Genomic DNA, 20,936 nt, shown 5'->3' on the forward strand with positions numbered 1-20,936 from the left:
ATTAAAGGTTTTATTTGAACTTTTTGTTAGTTTTCTTAATTTTTTATCCTTGCATCTAATTGATATTTGATGGAAAATTAACTTGTTGATTAATTTGCTAATGGTAAGGTTTTGAATCCTAATTATTTTACCACAGATTATTTTCTGAATACCTTATTACTATAAATACCATTAATTCGATTTGACCATTTTAAAATACCACTCATTAGCCTCCCCCTGCTTCTTATGTTCAAATCTAGTTTCAACCTTAGAACACGAGCAAAACAATGATATGTAGCGAAACCGTAAATTATGCAAGTTCAAATCTAGTCAATATATTTTATTTCATAAGCAATTTGTGAAGTTCCAGTAGTTTTGTAGCTAAAAGCATATACCTAAAAGATTTTCAAGTTGTACCGTAACATCTGATTAGAAGTCAAACAATCATTAATCTCCCACTTTTCACCCACAATTTCATTAGATATAGCACACATATAAGATGTGTTTACATTTAACCGGAAATATTTTTCGATCACCTAACTCGCTCTTCATGTGAATAGGTAGATCGGTATATATTTCTTTACAAAAAAATCTGTTAGGTAGGCAAGTGTGGATTCAACATTCTACTGTGACCCCTTTCTTGGCATTTTCTTGGGTCGAAAAAGCAAAATTATGCACATCCCTTTCGCACAGAAATTTCCTTGAAGAAGATGTGAAAACACATCAAGCATAATTTCCTTTTTCCCTTTACCCTTTTGCATTGACTTATTGACTTGGTATAGATCAGGCCATTTTCCGGTGATCCAGTTTGTAGATCAATTGAGAATTTCTGCTCTTACATTCCTCTTAATCTTAGCTGCTCGATCATCGCTGATCAGGTGCAATCGATTAATGGCTGCTTCATCTTCTTCTTCTGGCCTTCGTTGGAAATACGATGTGTTCATCAATTTCAGAGGGGAAGACACTCGCAAGGGCTTCGTCAGCCATCTTAACAAAGCTCTGCGTCATAAACCAATCAACACCTTCATTGATTCCGAAGAGCTCAGAAAAGGCGACCGCCTTTCCGAGCTCCTGACAGCGATTCGAGAATCAAGGCTTTCGCTTGTAGTTTTCTCTAAAAACTATGCTTATTCCACTTGGTGCTTGAAAGAACTCGTGGAAATCTTGGAATGCCACCATACCAAGAACCAGATTGTGGTCCCCATTTTCTACGAAGTCGATCCATCCGATATTCGTAAACTCGAAGGAAGTTTCGGCAAAGCTTTTGATCGGCATGAAGGCCATTCTAACGCCAACATGGAGGAGATGCGGAGCTGGAGGTCCGCCCTTACTGGAGCCAGCAATATATCCGGCTGGGATTCGCGAAGCTATGAGTAATTTCTAATTTGTTTTAGTTTCCTATTAATTTTTGAGATTTTTGTAAGGCTTATTATATTAATACCCATAAATTATTGAATAAACTTTACTTACTTAATACATCTTATATTTATTTATTTTAATTAAAATTTACTTTAATAACACCACGTATTTCTTCGTAATACCTTACATTTTATATTCTCAATATACATCTTTTATTTTCTACGTACGCCCCCTACCTTTTCCGTACACCCCACATCTTAGAACTCTGCTTTAGCTTTCACTGCTGATTGTACTGTGACTCGAGTTTATTGCCTGTGTAGCCAATTTATTTTCGTTGGTGATTTATGCAAACTTTTAAGTTGTGCTTTGTATTAGTATCCTACGAAGAAATATCTGGCCCGTGTAAAGAAATCAAAAGCTGCTTTTTTCATATGATAAATCAAAAGCTCTTACAAATTTGTAAGCAATTTGTATTATTCATGCTTCCTAAATGCTCTGTACTTTCTCTTCTGTAAGATAAATCTAATTGAAAATAGCCATAAAGAAAAAAAAAAAAAAAAAAAAGCCATGTAGTTCCTAAATGCTCTGTATTTCAGTTCAGTTTCTAGAACATAACTCAGTCACAATCAAGACGTATAGTTTCGGCAGTGGCTACATTATTTAAGCCTCGTAATAACTTAAATTGTTTCACACGTTCTTGGTAGTTATCAAAACGGCCTATTAATTATTATTTGGTACTGAATTATTTTTATTTTAAAATTTACAGGGAAGATGCAAAGCTTATTGAGGAAATTGTGGAAGATGTTTTTCGGAAATTGATCCCCATCTCATCAACATCAACCAAAGATAATGACTTGGTTCAAATGGATTCTCATATGTGTGAAATGCGTTCATTATTATATCCTCCTGGAGTTGAAACGAATGATGTTCGCGTTGTTGGAATATGGGGTATGGGTGGTTTAGGCAAAACAACCATCGCCAGAGCTGTTTTTGATGAAATAGCTTGTCAGTTTGAAGCTTGTTGCTTTCTTGAAAATGTGAAGGAAGGTTTCATGAAGCATGGCAAACTATATATGCAGACACAACTTCTATCTAGTATCTCGAGCAACAAGGTGGGGAGTTCCGACATATCGGCTAAAGGTTTCCAAGTGATGTTAAAAAGCCTTGGTCAAAGAAAAGTTGTTGTTGTTGATGATGTAGACGAATTAGCTCAAATTGAAGCCTTACTCGGAAATAAGGGTTCTTTTGGTCGTGGAAGTAGAATTATTATAACAACTAGATATTTGCAATTACTAAGCGGAACTGATGCGATATATAAGCTCAAGATTTTCAGTGATCCGGAAGCTCTAGAACTATTTAAGCGTTGCGCCTTCAGAACAAAGCAACCCACTAGAGATTATGATGATCTCACGAGTCATGCCATAAAATATGCTCAAGGTCTGCCTCTAGCACTTAAAGTCTTGGGAGGTTTTCTTGATAACAAAACCATACGTGAGTGGAAAGATGTCTTAAAAAAATTAAGGGAAGTCCCACTAGGAGGGATTAATGATGTGCTTAAAACAAGCTTTGATGGACTAGATCGTAAAGAGCAGAACATCTTTCTAGATATTGCATGTTTTTTCAAAGGAATGAAAAAAGACTATGCAACCGAAATCCTGGACAGTTGTGGTTTTTATCCTCATGCTGGTATAGGAGTTCTAATCGATCGAGCTCTCATAACTGTCTCAGTGAATGGGGAACTGGGGATGCATGATTTACTAGAGGAAATGGGTCGAGAAATAGTTCGCCAAGAATCTATCGAAGAGCCTGGGAGACGAAGTAGGTTGTGGAGTTATGAAGATGTTTATCATGTGTTAACTCAAAATACGGTGAGAAATATTTTTCTTATGCAATTGTTAGTAGAAAGCTTCAACTTTTGATCAAAATCTATTTCTTAGGCCAGTTTGATAACCATTTTTGTTTTCAATTTTTCATTTTTAGTTTTCTTTTTTGATAATTGAAAATTGAAAACAATTACCAAAGTTGAAAACTGAAAACGAAATGATTATCAAACTGCTCCTTAAGAAAAAAAACATTAATTTCATAATGTAACTAAGGTTCTTTGTTTTTTCCTTTACTTTGATTTGTATAGGCTACACAAGCAGTTCAAAGCATAATTCTGGAATTGTCGTGCTCAGATGAGGTATGCTTCAATGCTGAAGCTTTTGTTAGTATGACTCAACTAAGACTTCTCAAGATCAGTCAAAAATCCTCCTTTTTAAAACATGAAGACTGCGAACAACACCTGATTGGGAACTTTAAGTTTCTTTTTCGTAAGTTGAGGTGTCTCCTCTGGAATGGATTCCCCCTTCAGTCTTTGCCGTCCAACTGTCAATTCAAAAATCTTGTTGACCTTGATATGCAATCTAGTCTCATTGACCGACTTTGGGAAGGAACCCAGGTATGTACGTTCATTTACATGTATATGTTTCTTTTAAATGTTTGGGTTCTAAGATGTCGCATTCAGTAATGCATGCTTTCTTGAATGTTTTGGCAGACGCTGGAAAAGTTGAAATTCATCAATTTAAGTTATTGTCAATGCCTTAAGGAAACCCCTGACTTCACAAAGATGCCAAATCTTGAGAAGCTAATTCTTCAAAGTTGTATAAGATTAGCTGAGGTTCACCCGTCCATTTGGACTCATACAAACCTTGTTTTATTGAATCTGAAGGGGTGCCAAGAACTTAAGAGTCTTCCAAGCAGCATTCATATGAAATCTCTCAAAAGACTTGATCTTTCTGACTGCTCGAGTCTTGAGATGTTTCCAGATATTCCAGAAGTTATGGAGGAACTATCATGGCTTAGTTTTTCCGGGTCAAAAATTAAAGAACTACCCTCGTCAATTAATAATCTCACGGGATTGACCAAGTTGATCTTAGAAGATTGCAAGGAACTTAAGAGTCTTCCAAGCAGCATTCATATGAAATCTCTCCAAGGCCTTTATCTTTTTGGCTGCTCGAGTCTTAAGATGTTTCCAGAGATTCCAGAAGTTATGGAGGAACTATCATGGCTTAATTTTTCCGGGCTAAAAATTAAAGAACTGTCCTCGTCAATTAATAATCTCACGGGATTGACCGGGTTGATCTTAAAAGATTGTAAGGAACTTAAGAGTCTTCCAAGCAGCATTCATATGAAATCTCTCCGACGCCTTGATCTTTCTGGCTGCTCGAGTCTTGAGATGTTTCCAGAGATTCGAGAAGTTATGGAGAAACTATCATGGCTTAATTTGTCCGGGTCAAAAATTAAAGAACTGCCCTCGTCAATTAATAATCTCACGGGGTTGAATCATTTGGTCCTAGAAGATTGCAAGGAACTTCAGAGTCTTCCAAGCAGCATTCCTATGAAATCTCTCAGTACCCTTAAACTTTCCGGCTGCTCGAGTCTTGAGATGTTTCCAGAGATTTCAGAAGTTATGGAGAAACTATCATGGCTTAATTTGTCCGGGTCAAAAATTAAAGAACTGCCCTCGTCAATTAATAATCTCACGGGGTTGAATCATTTGGTCCTAGAAGATTGCAAGGAACTTCAGAGTCTTCCAAGCAGCATTCCTATGAAATCTCTCAGTACCCTTAAACTTTCCGGCTGCTCGAGTCTTGAGATGTTTCCAGAGATTTCAGAAGTTATGGAGAAACTATCATGGCTTAATTTGTCCGGGTCAAAAATTAAAGAATTGCCCTCGTCAATTAATAATCTCACGAGATTGACCGAGTTGATCTTAAAAGATTGTAAGGAACTTAAGAGTCTTCCAAGCATCATTCATATGAAATCTCTCCAACACTTGGATCTTTCTGGCTGCTCGAGTCTTGAGATGTTTCCAGAGATTCCAGAAGTTATGAAGGAACTATCATGCCTTAGTTTTTCCAGGTCAAAAATTAAAGAATTGCCCTCGTCAATTAATAATCTCACAGGGTTGAGAAGGTTGAGGTTAAAAGATTGCAAGGAACTTAAGAGTCTACCAAGCAGCATTTGTATGATATCTCTGCAACACCTTGATCTTTCTGGCTGCTCGAGTTTTGAGATGTTTCCAGAGATTCCAGAAGTTATGGAGGAACTATCATGGCTTAGTTTTTCCGGGTCAAAAATTAAAGAACTGCCCTCGTCAATTAATAATCTCACAGGGTTGAGCATGTTGAGCTTAAAAGATTGCAAGGAACTTAAGAGTCTTCCAAGCAGCATTCGTATGAAATCTCTCAAACACCTTGATCTGTCTGGCTGCTCGAGTGTTGAGATGTTTCCGAAGATGTCAGAAGGTATGGAGGAACTATCATGGCTTAGTTTTTTCGGGACAAAAATTAAAGAACTGCCCTCGTCAATTAATAATCTCACGAGGTTGAGTTATTTGAACCTAAAAGATTGCTAGGAACTTAAGAGTATTCCAAGCAGCATTTGGCAACTCAAGTCCCTTGAATATCTCTATCTTTCTGGTTGCACAAAATTTGAGGTGTTTCCAAGCATTGAAGAAAATATGGAAGGATTAAGAGAGCTTCACTTGGATGGAACATCTATCAAAGAGCTTTCCCCCTCCATTGAACGGGTTCCGGGGCTTGAGGTATTAAATCTGAGAAACTGCAAAAGCCTTGTACATCTTCCCAACACTCTCGGTAATTTGGCACGCCTTGTAGCTCTCAATCTTGGTGGGTGCCCAAAGCTTGCTCAATTACCTTTCACATTTGGGGATTTAGGACGCTGGTGGGATAAAGCAGTAGAAATTGCCAATCGAGATGCTGACATTTGGACAGCTTTACACGCTTTTATACTGCAAAACTTCTTCTAAGATCCTCTCCGGATATCTAAATCTGAGAACGGCTTCAGGGGCTTGAATATTTAAATCTGAGAAACTGCAAGAGTCTTGTACATCTTCCTGACACTCTGTAATTTGGCACACCTTGACGCTCTCAATCCATGTGGGTGCCCAAACCTTTCTCAATTTCCCGTCAACTTTGAGGATATAGGACGCTTGTGGGATAATGCAGTAGAAAGAAATCGATAGTGGGGGCATCCGTTACAGAGCCGTTGTGAAAGTTGACGCGTGCACAACACTCACAAAGATAATCGGCATCCACGACGACTACACGCTATATCACAGAGCTCCGCCCCAACCTCACAATTTCCTGGTAATCAAAATTCAAACCCAATTTTTATTCGGAATTACATTTCAAATGAGTCTCCTGACGATCCTTACATTCTCAGCTCCTTATGCAACAGCCTCAGCAGGCGATCACAGCTACAATGTAGGAGATCTGCCCCCTTCTTCGTCAACAAAGTTGGCCTCTTGAACAACCCCGGGTACCCTTATCTTCCTCACCGCCAATTGAATTCAAATTGTTTAAATTCTGTAATTTTTTTTAGGGGAAAATGCTAACAGTTTTGAGGTCTTGCTTCATACGGTGTTCCTAAAACTGCTTTTTGGTTTTCGTTTACTTCCCAATTTTCAGAAACAGTGAATTTGAAGATGGATTAAAAAACCATTTGAATGGTGCACAATGAACCGATATTGTAGCGTTTTCAATATTGCCATTGACTGTTTTGAAAGAATGAATCATGCATTTGTTGGAAGGATTCCTCCTGCAAAACTGCAAGCTATGCGTGTGCACACAGCTTCTAATTCTTCTCCTCCTACATGGCTCATGGACTCTGGTGCTACTTCACACATAACAAACTAGCTACACTCTGAGCTGTTATAAAGCTGACTGTGCATCGTATGTACTCGCAGAAAACCTGGGCACAAGTTGCAACTAATTCTTGATATAAGGTTTCTGTTACTTCTTCGACTAAGCAATACAAAGCTGGAGAGAGCCTCTGTCGGAAGAAGCTTAAAGTTGTTGAAGTTGTGAAGTTCAGGGATGTTATCAGTAATGAATTTTACTTCCATATGTATTGTGATGATCTTCCAGTCTGGGGGTACATCGGGAAAGTTGAAGATGAGAGTTGGGAAAAAGGGACCAAGTATTATCTTTTCACACATTTGCTTTTTGATGTTCTTTACAATGGACAAGTCATGCTGTTGATATAACAGAATATATTGATGTTGATGTTGAGTTCACTTATTCGGTTAACTGGAAAGCCACATCAACTCAGTTCCAGAACAGGATGGACAAGTACTGAAGGGCTTCATTACTGCCAGTCTGCCAGAAAATTCATTGGTTCTCATTCTTTAATTCTATTATCATCATTGTGCTTTCGTAGGTTCTCAAACAGTGACGAAGAAGAAGACAAGGAGGTTGGCTGGAAATACATTCATGGTGGTGTTTTCAGAGATCCCCCAAACATGTCACTGTTTTGTGCTGTCTTGGGCGTGGGTACCCAACTGCTTGCCTTGTAAGCTAATTTATCATTCTTCAGTCACTTCTCTTCTTGTTTCATAGCTTTATGTTCTGTAGATAGGATGGTGACAGATATTTTACTCTGTTTTTAACTTTTAAGGGAACACCTATAGAACAGAGGGACATCAAAGCCTCTGTAAATGTTGAACACCTACACATAATATCATATACGTATAAGATGTAGGACAATAAGAATAGTTAGGCAGACAAGAAGATATTTGGGCTCACTCCATCCTTTGGCATCCCCCAGAAGTTGCCTTGGAATCACTCCAAGGTTAATGTGCCTCACACACAAGCAGAAAATCCAAGATTTCTTGCCCCTTTTAGGCTAATCGGTACTTGAATCTGGAAAGATCCACATTAATATACTTAGGAATTGTAAAGACTAATTTATGATACACTGCATTAATATTGCAACTCAAAGACAATGAACTTGCAGACCATGTGTAACTGCACTTATTACAGAAGAGACCAGTAATACTCTAATTTATTGAATTTTGAACTTGGCTCCTCCATCGGTGTATGAATCTAGAGTAGAATATTGTGATTATTCAGTCCTGTTTAAAAAAAAAATGCAGACTGTATGAGTGTCAACTTTTAACCTTTGTTTTAGTTTTAACTTTGACTTTTTTTAAATCTTCAGGCTGTTTATCTTATTTTTGCTACCATTTTTTGGTGTCCTATATCCGTATAATCGTGGAGCTTTGTTCACTTCTCTCGTCTTTATATGTACTACTTCAATCATCGGTGGGTACACTGCTGCTGCTTTCCACAATCAATTTTCAGTGACAGGATGGATAATTTTCTTCGTCATATGGTTCTAGGATTAGTCTTTCTATCAGAGAGCTTTCTCCCTCGATTGAACGACTTCAGGGGCTTTAGTATTTAAATCTGAGAAACTGCAAAAGCCTTTTACATCTTCCCAACACTCTGTAATTTGGAACACCTTGTAGCTCTCAATCTCTGTGGGTGCACAAATCTTTCTCAATTACCTGTCAACTTTGAGGATTTAGTACGCTTGTGGGATAATGCAGTGGATTTTGATAATGGGCATACTGGCTTTTTCACCCGTGTACTATGCTCCTAAACATCATCGGCATCCACTACAGAGATCCGTAGTGAAGGTTTGACACGTGTACAACACTCCCAAACATCATTGGCATCCACAACGGCTACACGCCATATCAGAACTCCGTTTTGCCTGGGTCTCTCTCTGCCCCAACCCCCCAATTTCTAGGTAATCAAAATTCAAACCCAATTTTTGATCCGGAATTAAATTTCAATATCTGGGAAATTTTATTATCTGAAAAAGAAATAATTTTCGGGGGTTTTGGGTACACTCTGCTGATAAACACATGGATACGAGGCTTGGTTTTGATGTAATCAATCGGTCACTACACCACGTGCAGCGGCTTTGGTGGAATTGGCATGGTCAGACGGCTAGGGTAGAAACTGTGCTTGTGCACAAACTGTGAAGATACTGCTATGTCAGTTCCTGTTGCTAACTTGCTAATGCCACCGGCGCTCCTCCAATTTGGGTGAAAGGTACTTTGCATTTCTTATTATCTTAACATTTCTACATCTGAATTTGCTTTTTTTTGCATTAGTGGGGTATAATGATGGGTTTTTCAATCTAGTTGTATGCATCATCAGCACAATGTACATTCATCAGTAGCTTAGGTCGTTATAAAATTTTGAACACCTTTTCCTGTGAGGGAAATCAAAGAGAAATGAGCCTTCGCTGAGTGAAACCATGGTATTCAATACAGCAAACAAGACCTGCTACACAGCCTTTCTCGCTTGTTGGTTTTCTTAGCTAGTTAGCCAGTCTAGATTTCATGTGTCAGACTCACACATTTGTACTCTCCTTGACTCATCCCCAAATACTCAAAAGTCCCCTCAGCGACCAATGTCTGTCTCTCTCAATCACTCACAATACCACCGAATAAATAAGTTGCCAAGACTCAATCCACTGCAAGCACACCTCAACACCCCAAACCCACCCTCACCATGAACTCCAAAGTTCCACTTTTACATTTTTGGAATTGAAGTGCAGGTCACTTCTTTGGAGTTGTTCTTTTATCTATTATTGTTTTGAAATGAATGAAGAGAGGAGGTTGATGCTGTATATTTGAAGCAATTCAACTTGCTCTGATCCCAGCTCCTTGTGTTTGGAATGAACTTCGGATTGCAGCGTTGTTGCCTGGAAGATTGTGATTTGTGACTGGGGTATTAGGCCCAGAGTGCAGGAGGGACAGATGGTGAAAGATGCAGGAGCCATTGGTATGATTTTGGCAAACACAGCTGCTAATGCAGAACAAATGTTTCTATTTTGACTCTTCATACAACTGTCACTAATGTTGGCTCTGCGGTTTCAAATTACCACACCGTAGTTTCGCAGTTCAAAGGTGCTTATGTGAAAGTCGAGCGTCAGACGTTTAACTTCACCAGAGCAAACCAAAAACTATCTTATAAGATCACCTTACCATGAAATCCCGGCAGGCGGTTCCGGAATTCGGAGGGTTGGTGTGGAAGGATGGAGTGCAAAGGGTGAGAAGCTCTGTCTGCTGTTGTAGTTTGGCTACCTCCACTGTGAATCATGCACTGGTGTTTTTTTTTTTTTTGCCCTTTTTGGCATGATTTAATTTCAATGTATGTTTACATTAATTATTAATGCTTTTTATTCCGTCCGAGCATTTCAGTCCTTGCAGTACATGAGGCTAGTCAATCATTGCTTACATGGTACTTTCTGCGATCAATCCCATGCATGCTAATGGCTGCTGCTGCTGCTGCTTCTTCGTCTTCATCCGACAGTCATTGGAAATACGATGTGTTCCTGAATTTTAGAGGACTCGAGGCTGCTGCTTCTTCGTCAGCCATCTCAACAAAGGTCTGGATCAGAAAGCAGTCAACACCTTCATCGAAGCCGAAGAGCTTCAAAAGGCAATGACCTTTCGGAGCTCCTGGCAGCTATTAGCGGCTCGGGCTTTCAATCCTAGTTTTTTTTTCGAAAACTATGCTTCTTCGACTTGGTGCTTGAAAGAACTTGCCCAGATAATGGAATGCGTGGATGCACACAAGCAGATACTGGTTCCTGTTTTATACGGAGTCGATCCATCCGATATTCGAAAACAGGAAGTTTTGCAGAAGCTTTTGCCTAAACATAAACGTCATTCTAATGCTGGCGTGAAGGAGGTGCAGGGCTGGAGGTCCGCTACCATTTATCCCGTTGGGATTCGCAAAATTATAAGTAAGTTTAATTTTTTTTTCACATGCACTTGCTGTTAAAGTATTTTAACCATACAAATATCATAACTTGAAAGTGTTCATTTTCTTAATCAAGATTAGCTGGAGATTGTTAATTACCCATATGTATCGAATAAATCCACGATTTTGGTCACTGCTAACATCCTTAAATTTAAATCGCTAAATGTTCACCAATTTGGCCATATATATGCTCATGAACATTAACAATTCAGATTATGAAATTTGCCTATTTCTGCATAACTTCTATAAGGTATTTTGTATCCATGTTTGTGGTTACTAATGTCCATCTGAAGCTTGGAATCTTTTTATCTTTGTGTTTTCAAAAAATTCTCTTGCTATTTGACTCCTGTCAGATCAATGTTATTCTTTTATTATGCTTTCAATGCATCTTTGGTTGACAGGGGTAACTGTAGTTTTAAATTTTTTGCAATGGTACTTTAATTGTGCAAAATTTCTGTCTGTTGCTGGTTACATTTCTGAAGGGCTATGTTGTGTGTACGTACAACTTCTTTTTAACTTCTATTCTTTGGTTTCTAAGGCGAGGTGAAGGATGTAAGTAAAGTTCAAACGCTACTTTTTACGCCTTCAGAACAAAACAACCCACCAGAGATTATGATGTTCTCACGAGGCGTGCCGTAAATTATGCTCAAGGTCTACCTCTAGCACTCAAAGTCTTGGGAGCTGCTCTTTATAACAAAACTGTACGTGTGTGGAAAGATGTCTTAAAAAAATTAAAGGAAGTCCCGCAAGTGGAGATTAATGATGTGCTTAAAACAAGCTTTGATGGACTAGATCATACGGAGAAGAACATCTTTCTAGATATTGCATGTTTTTTCAAAGGAATGAAAAAAGACTATGCAACCGAAATCCTGGACAGTTGTGGTTTTTATCCTCTTGCTGGTATAGAAGTTCTAATCGATCGAGCTCTCATAACTGTCTCAGTGAATGGGAAACTGGGGATGCATGATTTACTAGAGGAAATGGGTCGAGAAATAGTTCGCCAAGAATCTATCGAAGAGCCTGGGAGACGAAGTAGGTTGTGGAGTTATGAAGATGTTTATCGTGTGTTAACTCAAAATACGGTGAGAAATATTTTTCTTATGCAATTGTTAGTAGAAAGCTTCAACTTTTGATCAAAATCTATTTCTTAGGCCAGTTTGATAACCATTTTTGTTTTCAATTTTTCATTTTTAGTTTTCATTTTTTGATAATTGAAAATTGAAAACAATTACCAGAGTTGAAAATTGAAAACGAAATGATTATCAAACTGCTCCTTAAGAAAAAAAACATTAATTTCATAATGTAACTAAGGTTCTCTGTTTTTTCCTTTACTTTGATTTGTATAGGCTACACAAGCAGTTCAAAGCATAATCCTGGACTTGTCGTGCTCAAATGAGGTATGCTTCAATGCTGAAGCTTTTGTTAGTATGACTCAACTGAGACTTCTCAAGATCAGTCATAAATTCTCCATTTTTATACATGATTACTGCAAACAACGCCTGATTGGGCACTTAAAGTTTCATTCTCATGAGTTGAGGTGTCTCTCCTGGGCTGGTTTCCCCCTACAGTCTTTACCATCCAACTGTCTATTCACAAATCTTGTTGACCTTGATATGCAATCTAGTCTTATTGACCGACTTTGGGAAAGAACCCAGGTATGTACGTTCATTTACATGTATATGTTTCTTTTAAATGTTTGGGTTCTAAGATGTCGCATTAAGTAATGCATGTTTTCTTGAATGTTTTGACAGACGCTGGAAAAGTTGAAATTCATCAATTTAAGTTATTGTCAATACCTTAAGGAAACCCCTGACTTCACAAAGATGCCAAATCTTGAGAAGCTAATTCTTCAAAGTTGTATAAGATTAGCTGAGGTTCACCCGTCCATTTGGACTCGTACAAACCTTGTTTTATTGAATCTGAAAGGGTGCCAAGAACTTAAGAGTCTTCCAAGCAGCATTCATATGAAATCTCTCAAAAGCCTTGATCTTTCTGACTGCTCGAGTCTTGAGATGTTTCCAGAGATTCCAGAAGTTATGGAGGAACTATCATGGCTTAATTTGTCCGAGTCAAAAATTAAAGAACTGCCCTCGTCAATTAATAATCTCACGGGGTTGAATCATTTGGACCTAAAAGATTGCAAGGAACTTCAGAGTCTTCCAAGCAGCATTCGTATGAAATCTCTCAAAAGGCTTGATCTTTCCGGCTGCTCGAGTCTTGAGATGTTTCCAGAGATTCCAGAAGTTATGGAGGAACTATCATGGCTTAATTTGTCCAAGTCAAAAATTAAAGAACTGCCCTCGTCAATTAATAATCTCACTGGGTTGAATCATTTGGACCTAAAAGATTGCAAGGAACTTCAGAGTCTTCCAAGCAGCATTCGTATGAAATCTCTCAAAAGGCTTGATCTTTCCGGCTGCTCGAGTCTTGAGATGTTTCCAGAGATTCCAGAAGTTATGGAGGAACTATCATGGCTTAGTTTTTCCAGGTCAAAAATTAAAGAACTGCCCTCGTCAATTAATAATCTCACGGGGTTGAATTATTTGGACCTAAAAGATTGCAAGGAACTTAAGAGTCTTCCAAGCGGCATTCGTATGAAATCTCTCCAAAGCCTTGATCTTTCTGGCTGCTCGAGTCTTGAGATGTTTCCAGAGATTCCAGAAGTTATGGAGGAACTATCATGGCTTAGTTTTTCCGGGTCAAAAATTAAAGAACTGCCCTCGTCAATTAATAATCTCACGGGGTTGAATCATTTGGACCTAAAAGATTGCAAGGAACTTCAGAGTCTTCCATGCAGCATTCGTATGAAGTCTCTCGAAATCCTTAATCTTTCTGGCTGCTCGAGTCTTGAGATGTTTCCAGAGATTCCAGAAGTTATGGAGGAACTATCATGGCTTAATTTGTCCGAGTCAAAAATTAAAGAACTGCCCTCGTCAATTAATAATCTCACTGGGTTGAATCATTTGAACCTAAAAGATTGCAAGGAACTTCAGAGTCTTCCAAGCAGTATTCATATGAAATCTCTCAAAAGGCTTGATCTTTCTGGCTGCTCGAGTCTTGAGATGTTTCTAGAGATTCCAGAAGTTATGGAGGAACTATCATGGCTTAGTTTTTCCAGGTCAAAAATTAAAGAACTGCCCTCGTCAATTAATAATCTCACGGGGTTGAATCATTTGGACCTAAAAGATTGCAAGGAACTTCAGAGTCTTCCAAGCAGCATTCGTATGAAATCTCTCAAAAGGCTTGATCTTTCCGGCTGCTCGAGTGTTGAGTTGTTTCCAGAGATTCCAGAAGTTATGGAGGAACTATCAGGGCTTAGTTTTTCCGGGTCAAAAATTAAAGAACTGCCCTCGTCAATTAATAATCTCACGGGGTTGAATCATTTGGACCTAAAAGATTGCAAGGAACTTCAGAGTCTTCCATGCAGCATTCGTATGAAGTCTCTCGAAATCCTTGATCTTTCTGGCTGCTCGAGTCTTGAGATGTTTCCAGAGATTCCAGAAGTTATGGAGGAACTATCATGGCTTAATTTGTCCGAGTCAAAAATTAAAGAACTGCCCTCGTCAATTAATAATCTCACTGGGTTGAATCATTTGAACCTAAAAGATTGCAAGGAACTTCAGAGTCTTCCAAGCAGTATTCATATGAAATCTCTCAAAAGGCTTGATCTTTCTGGCTGCTCGAGTCTTGAGATGTTTCTAGAGATTCCAGAAGTTATGGAGGAACTATCATGGCTTAGTTTTTCCAGGTCAAAAATTAAAGAACTGCCCTCGTCAATTAATAATCTCACGGGGTTGAATCATTTGGACCTAAAAGATTGCAAGGAACTTCAGAGTCTTCCAAGCAGCATTCGTATGAAATCTCTCAAAAGGCTTGATCTTTCCGGCTGCTCGAGTCTTGAGATGTTTCCAGAGATTTCAGAAGTTATGGAGAAACTATCATGGCTTAATTTGTCCAGGTCAAAAATTAAAGAACTGCCCTCGTTAATTAATAATCTCATGGGGTTGAATCATTTGATCCTAGAAGATTGCAAGGAACTTAAGAGTCTTCCAAGCGGCATTCGTATGAAATCTCTCAAACACCTTGATCTTACTGGTTGCTCAAGTGTTGAGTTGTTTCCGGAGATGTCAGAAGTGATGGAGGAACTATCATGGCTTAGTTTTTCCGGGTCAAAAATTAATGAACTGCCCTCGTCAATTAATAATCTCACGGGATTGACCGAGTTGATCTTAGAAGATTGCAAGGAACTTCAGAGTCTTCCATGCAGCATTCGTATGAAGTCTCTCCAAAGCCTTGATCTTTTTGGCTGCTCGAGTCTTGAGATGTTTCCAGAGATTCCAGAAGTTATGGAGGAACTATCATGGCTTAGTTTTTCCGGGTCAAAAATTAAAGAACTACCCTCGTCAATTAATAATCTCACGGGATTGACCGAGTTGATCTTAGAAGATTGCAAGGAACTTAAGAGTCTTCCAAGCAGTATTCATATGAAATCTCTCCAAAGCCTTGATCTTTCTGGCTGCTCGAGTCTTGAGATGTTTCCAGAGATTCCAGAAGTTATGGAGGAACTATCATGGCTTAGTTTTTCCGGGTCAAAAATTAAAGAACTGCCCTCGTCAATTAATAATCTCACGGGGTTGAATCATTTGTTCCTAAAAGATTGCAAGGAACTTAAGAGTCTTCCAAGCAGGATTCATATGAAATCTCTCCAAAGACTTGATCTTTCTGGCTGCTCGAGTCTTGAGATGTTTCCAGAGATTCCAGAAGTTATGGAGGAACTATCATGGCTTAGTTTTTCCGGGTCAAAAATTAAAGAACTGCCCTCATCAATTAATAATCTCACGGGATTGACCGAGTTGATCTTAGAAGATTGCAAGGAACTTAAGAGTCTTCCAAGCAGCATTCATATGAAATCTCTCAAAAGCCTTGATCTTTTTTACTGCTGGAGTCTTGAGATGTTTCCAGAGATTCCAGAAGTTATGGAGGAACTATCATGGCTTAATTTGTCCGAGTCAAAAATTAAAGAACTGCCCTCGTCAATTAATAATCTCACGGGGTTGAATCATTTGGAACTAAAAGATTGCAAGGAACTTCAGAGTCTTCCAAGCAGCATTCGTATGAAATCTCTCAAAATGCTTGATCTTTCCGGCTGCTCGAGTCTTGAGATGTTTCCAGAGATTCCAGAAGTTATGGAGGAACTATCATGGCTTAATTTGTCCGAGTCAAAAATTAAAGAACTGCCCTCGTCAATTAATAATCTCACTGGGTTGAATCATTTGGACCTAAAAGATTGCAAGGAACTTCAGAGTCTTCCAAGCAGCATTCGTATGAAATCTCTCAAAAGGCTTGATCTTTCCGGCTGCTCAAGTCTTGAGATGTTTCTAGAGATTCCAGAAGTTATGGAGGAACTATCATGGCTTAGTTTTTCCAGGTCAAAAATTAAAGAACTGCCATCGTCAATTAATAATCTCACGGGGTTGAATTATTTGTTCCTAGAAGATTGCAAGGAACTTAAGAGTCTTCCAAGCGGCATTCGTATGAAATCTCTCAAACACCTTGATCTTACTGGTTGCTCAAGTGTTGAGTTGTTTCCGGAGATGTCAGAAGTGATGGAGGAACTATCATGGCTTAGTTTTTCCGGGTCAAAAATTAATGAACTGCCCTCGTCAATTAATAATCTCACGGGATTGACCGAGTTGATCTTAGAAGATTGCAAGGAACTTCAGAGTCTTCCATGCAGCATTCGTATGAAGTCTCTCCAAAGCCTTGATCTTTCTGGCTGCTCGAGTCTTGAGATGTTTCCAGAGATTCCAGAAGTTATGGAGGAACTATCATGGCTTAGTTTTTCCGGGTCAAAAATTAAAGAACTACCCTCGTCAATTAATAATCTCACGGGATTGACCGAGTTGTTCTTAGAAGATTGCAAGGAACTTAAGAGTCTTCCAAGCAGTATTCATATGAAATCTCTCCAAAGCCTTGATCTTTCTGGCTGCTCGAGTCTTGAGATATTTCCAGAGATTCCAGAAGTTATGGAGGAACTATCATGGCTTAGTTTTTCCGGGTCAAAAATTAAAGAACTGCCCTCGTCAATTAATAATCTCACGGGGTTGAATCATTTGGACCTAAAAGATTGCAAGGAACTTCAGAGTCTTCCAAGCAGCATTCGTATGAAATCTCTCAAAAGGCTTGATCTTTCCGGCTGCTCGAGTCTTGAGATGTTTCCAGAGATTTCAGAATTTATGGAGAAACTATCATGGCTTAATTTGTCCGGGTCAAAAATTAAAGAACTGCCCTCGTCAATTAATAATCTCACTGGGTTGAATCATTTGGTCCTAGTAGATTGCAAGGAACTTAAGAATCTTCCAAGCAGCATTGGGTTTTGGGTAAAACCCAAAACAGAGCCGTTGTGAAAATTTGACGCGTGTACAACCCCAATTTCCAGGTAATCAAAATTGAAACCCAATTTTTGATTCGGAATTAAATTTCAGAATTGGGAGATTATATTACCTGAAAAAAGAAAGAATTTTCAGGGGTTTTGGGTACACTCTGCTGATAAACACATGGATACGAAGCTCTGTTTTGAAGCAATCAGTCGGTCACTACGCCACATGCGGCGGCCTTCAATTGCTTATTGTGATTATGTCGCAAGGGAGAGGTACATATCTCTACATGAGGAATACATTTGATACCTGTCTTTTCGTTTGGGTTTGGCGGGTTTCAATTGCTTATGTGCTGCTTTTCTTTCTTATACTTTAGATTTGTGCCTGTGCAGAAAGTGTGAAGGTATTGCTATCTATGTCAATTCCCGTTGCTAACTTGCTAATGCCACCGGTGCTCCTCCAATTTGGATGAAAGGTACTTTGCTTTCCTTTTATCTTAACCTTTCTATATCTTAAATTATTACAAAAGAGACCAGTAACAAGCTAGCCCCTTTTAGGCTAATTGGTACACTAATTGGTACCCAAGCAGAAAATCCGAGATTTCTTTCCACTACACTGATTTTAAAAGCTCCTTGTGTTTGGAAGGAACTTCGGATTGCAGCGTTGTTGCTGGGAAGATTGTGATTTGTGACAGTGGTATTAGGCCTAGAATGCAGGAGGGACATGAGGTGAAAGATGCAGGAGCCATTGGTATGATTTTGGCAAACACAACTGCTAATGCAGAACAAATGTCTCTATTTTGACTCTTCATACAACTGTCACTAATGTTGGCTCCGCGGTTTCGAATTACCACTCCATAGTTTCGCAGTTCAAAGGTGCTTAGTGAAAGTCCAGCCTCAGACGTTTAACTTCACCAGAGCAAACCAGAAGCTATCTTATAAGATCACCTTACCATGAAATCCCAGCAGGCGGTTCCGGAATTCGGAGGGTTGGTGTGTGGAAGGGTGGAGTGCAAAGGGTGAGAAGCTCTGTTGTTGTAGTTTGGCTACCTCCACTGTGAATCATGCACTGGAGTTTTTTTTTTTTTCCCCTTTTTGGCATGATTTAATTTCAATGATATTAATTATTAATGCTTTTTATTCCGTCCGAGCATTTCAGTCCTTGCAGTACATGAGGCTAGTCAATCATCGTTTACATAGTACTTTCTGCGATCTATCCCGTGCATGTTAATGGCTGCTGCTGCTTCTTCGTCTTCATCCGACAGTCATTGGAAATACGATGTGTTCCTGAATTTAAGAGGACTCAAGGCTGCTGCTTCTTCGTCGGCCATCTCAACAAAGCTCTGGATCAGAAAGCAGTCAACACCTTCATTGACGCCGAAGAGCTTCAATAGGCAACGACCTTTCGGAGCTCCTGGGAGCTATTTGCAACTCAGGCTTTCGATCCTAGTTTTTTTTCCGAAAACTATGCTTCTTCGACGTGGTGCTTGAAAGAACTTGTCCAGATAATGGAATGCGTGGATGCACACAAGCAGATAGTGGTTCCTGTTTTATACAGAGTCGATCCATCCGGATCGACTCCCATATTCAAAAACAGGAAGTTTTGCAGAAGCCGTGAACGTCGTTATAATGCTGGCGTGAAGGAGGTGCAGGGCTGGATGTCCGCTCTTGTTAGAGCCATCATTTATTCGGTTGGGATTCGCAAAATTATAAGTAAGTTTAATTTTTTTCACATGCACTTGCTGTTAAAGTATTTTTACCGTAGAAATATTATAACTTGAAAGTGTTCATTTTCTTGATCAAGATTAGCTGGAGATTGTTAATTACCTACCTATATGTATCAAACAAATCCACGATTTTGGTCTCGGCTAACATCCTTAAATTTAAATGGCTAAACGTTCACCAATTTGGCCATTTATATGCTCAAGAACATGAACAATTCAGATTATGACATTTGTGCGGTTAAAGTATGTTAATTGCAATTTGCAAGCAAGTGAACATGCATTCCTTTGACTCTTTTGGGCTTGTTATAAAACTCAGGTTTGATAATTCTAAAACTTCACAGGGATGATGCCAATTTGAGGCTTTGATTCTTTTGTGATGAAATCGCTTGTCAATTTGAAGCTTGCTGCTTTCTCAAAAATGTCAAGGAAGGCTTCTCGGATAATGGTGCTGTACATCGCTTCAGATAACCACTCCTCTGCTAGGCAGCGTTTGGAATGGCCGAGAGCGGACCTTTTTGGGAGCGACGACTCCAACAGTTTGGAAGATATCTTGAGAAAAGGTTTTAGCACCGGTGCACCCATGCAGGAACTGCTTCTTTCTAGGTTCTCGATGAAGTTGAAAAATTATCCCAAATTGAAGCCTTGCTCGGAAAGCAGCATTCATTTGGTGGTGGAAATCAGGTATTTGAGGACGAATTACATTGGGCCTTTGCGTCTGATAAGCCCAGTAGCCCAAAATTAATTGGGTGTTTAATGGCCCATGTGAAAGCCCACAATTGGGGCATGTGATTAGCTTTGTGCTTTGTATAAAGAGGAAATTAATCACTGTATTTCCTTCTTTATTTGTTCCTTTGGTGTGTGAGAGTTATTGGGTGTATTGGGGTTTAGGATTGTGAGATTGCCAAACACTTTGTAAACACTTCCATTTCCGTTTGGTTGATAGTGGATTATTGGTGAGCTCCAACAACTTCGAGGACGTACTCCAGTTACACTGACTGTTGAGGAACCTCGTTAAATCTTGTTGTCTTTTCAATTTTATTCTTGCATTTTATTTCGTATATTTCCTACGAGTTAGCATGAGTTGGTTTCCAATTGGTTTGGTCTATTCTTGCACAACTAGAGATATGCAATTACTAAATGGAGTTGATGCTGTAATTGTATCTAAGCCCAAGAACTTAAGCGAGTCAGAAGCTCTTGAACTCTTCAAGCAGCATGCCTTCCGAACAAACCAACCCACAAGAGATTATGATTGTTTATCGAGGCTTGCCATACAACATGCTCATGGCGTGCCTTTAGCACTTAAAATCTTGGGGGCTTGCCATACAATATCCTAAAAGGCATTCAAATCATGATGCATCTGAAAATGACCATAGTAAAATGCCTTCAGTGGGAATTGTTGATGGCCCGGAATGGAGGTGATGCAACCCTGCAGATTGGTTGCCACTTTGGTTCACATTAACAATGTCAAGTAAAGTTGTTTGGTCGAAAAGCCTTCTAGTCAGTGTTGTTATCTCTGTCATCTTCTGTGGTCTCTGTGTTCATTCCTAACAAACCAACTTTTATTCATTTTGTTGATCCAAAAGTAATATTTCACTTTGATTTGCAGCTTGCGATTGATGGCGGTTTTCATCCTCTATTGGCGAGGCAGTAAGTCAATGCCGATTTATACTTTGTGCGGGTTGCTTGATAAAAGGCAACAGTTGTAGACTCATATGCTTTGTTGGAGTTGGAAACATCTGTTAGGAATGTCGGTACTACAAGATAGAGAATGCACAAAGTAAAGTAGAAAATGGACACCAAGAATTTACGTGGTTCGGCAATTTATGCTTACGTCCATGCAACAACGATTCATCTTCACTATATGAAAAT

The 20,936-nt window shown here is 39.1% G+C and overlaps 2 protein-coding genes across 2 annotated transcripts; both read left to right on the forward strand.

The window, feature by feature from the left end:
• The first annotated feature begins 629 nt into the window (after positions 1-629).
• Positions 630-20,113, forward strand: LOC137733820 (disease resistance protein RPV1-like). Its single transcript, XM_068473017.1, has 11 exons — positions 630-1,352; positions 2,105-3,206; positions 3,470-3,778; positions 3,875-6,491; positions 6,583-6,663; positions 6,813-7,695; positions 8,344-8,937; positions 9,110-9,245; positions 17,990-18,362; positions 18,503-19,056; positions 19,409-20,113. Exons 1-4 carry the CDS (start codon positions 871-873, stop codon positions 5,735-5,737), a joined length of 3,756 nt encoding a protein of 1,251 aa, XP_068329118.1. The 5' UTR covers positions 630-870; the 3' UTR covers positions 5,738-6,491; positions 6,583-6,663; positions 6,813-7,695; positions 8,344-8,937; positions 9,110-9,245; positions 17,990-18,362; positions 18,503-19,056; positions 19,409-20,113.
• LOC137734510 (uncharacterized) lies at positions 10,474-18,147 on the forward strand. The gene is made up of 8 exons (XM_068473759.1): positions 10,474-10,590; positions 10,755-10,909; positions 11,530-12,049; positions 12,314-12,622; positions 12,719-13,245; positions 13,456-17,347; positions 17,453-17,619; positions 17,934-18,147. The coding sequence occupies exons 1-8, from the start codon at positions 10,474-10,476 to the stop codon at positions 18,145-18,147; spliced, it is 5,901 nt and encodes a 1,966-aa protein (XP_068329860.1).
• Positions 20,114-20,936: the final 823 nt, after the last annotated feature.

The sequence above is a fragment of the Pyrus communis genome, chromosome 5, assembly GCF_963583255.1.
Source record: "Pyrus communis chromosome 5, drPyrComm1.1, whole genome shotgun sequence".
Lineage (NCBI taxonomy): Eukaryota > Viridiplantae > Streptophyta > Magnoliopsida > Rosales > Rosaceae > Pyrus > Pyrus communis.

Excerpts from the sequence above, each read along its gene's own strand:
- LOC137733820 (XM_068473017.1), top strand. The coding sequence starts at position 871 with ATGGCTGCTTCATCTTCTTCTTCTGGCCTTCGTTGGAAATACGATGTG. Across the intron at positions 1,353-2,104 it reads TGGGATTCGCGAAGCTATGA|GGAAGATGCAAAGCTTATTG; the intron begins GTAATTTCTAAT and ends TAAAATTTACAG. Across the intron at positions 3,779-3,874 it reads GACTTTGGGAAGGAACCCAG|ACGCTGGAAAAGTTGAAATT; the intron begins GTATGTACGTTC and ends ATGTTTTGGCAG.
- LOC137734510 (XM_068473759.1), top strand. The coding sequence starts at position 10,474 with ATGGCTGCTGCTGCTGCTGCTTCTTCGTCTTCATCCGACAGTCATTGG. Across the intron at positions 10,910-11,529 it reads AAGGAGGTGCAGGGCTGGAG|TTCAAACGCTACTTTTTACG; the intron begins GTCCGCTACCAT and ends ATGTAAGTAAAG. Across the intron at positions 13,246-13,455 it reads TCATGGCTTAATTTGTCCAA|GTCAAAAATTAAAGAACTGC; the intron begins GTCAAAAATTAA and ends TAGTTTTTCCAG.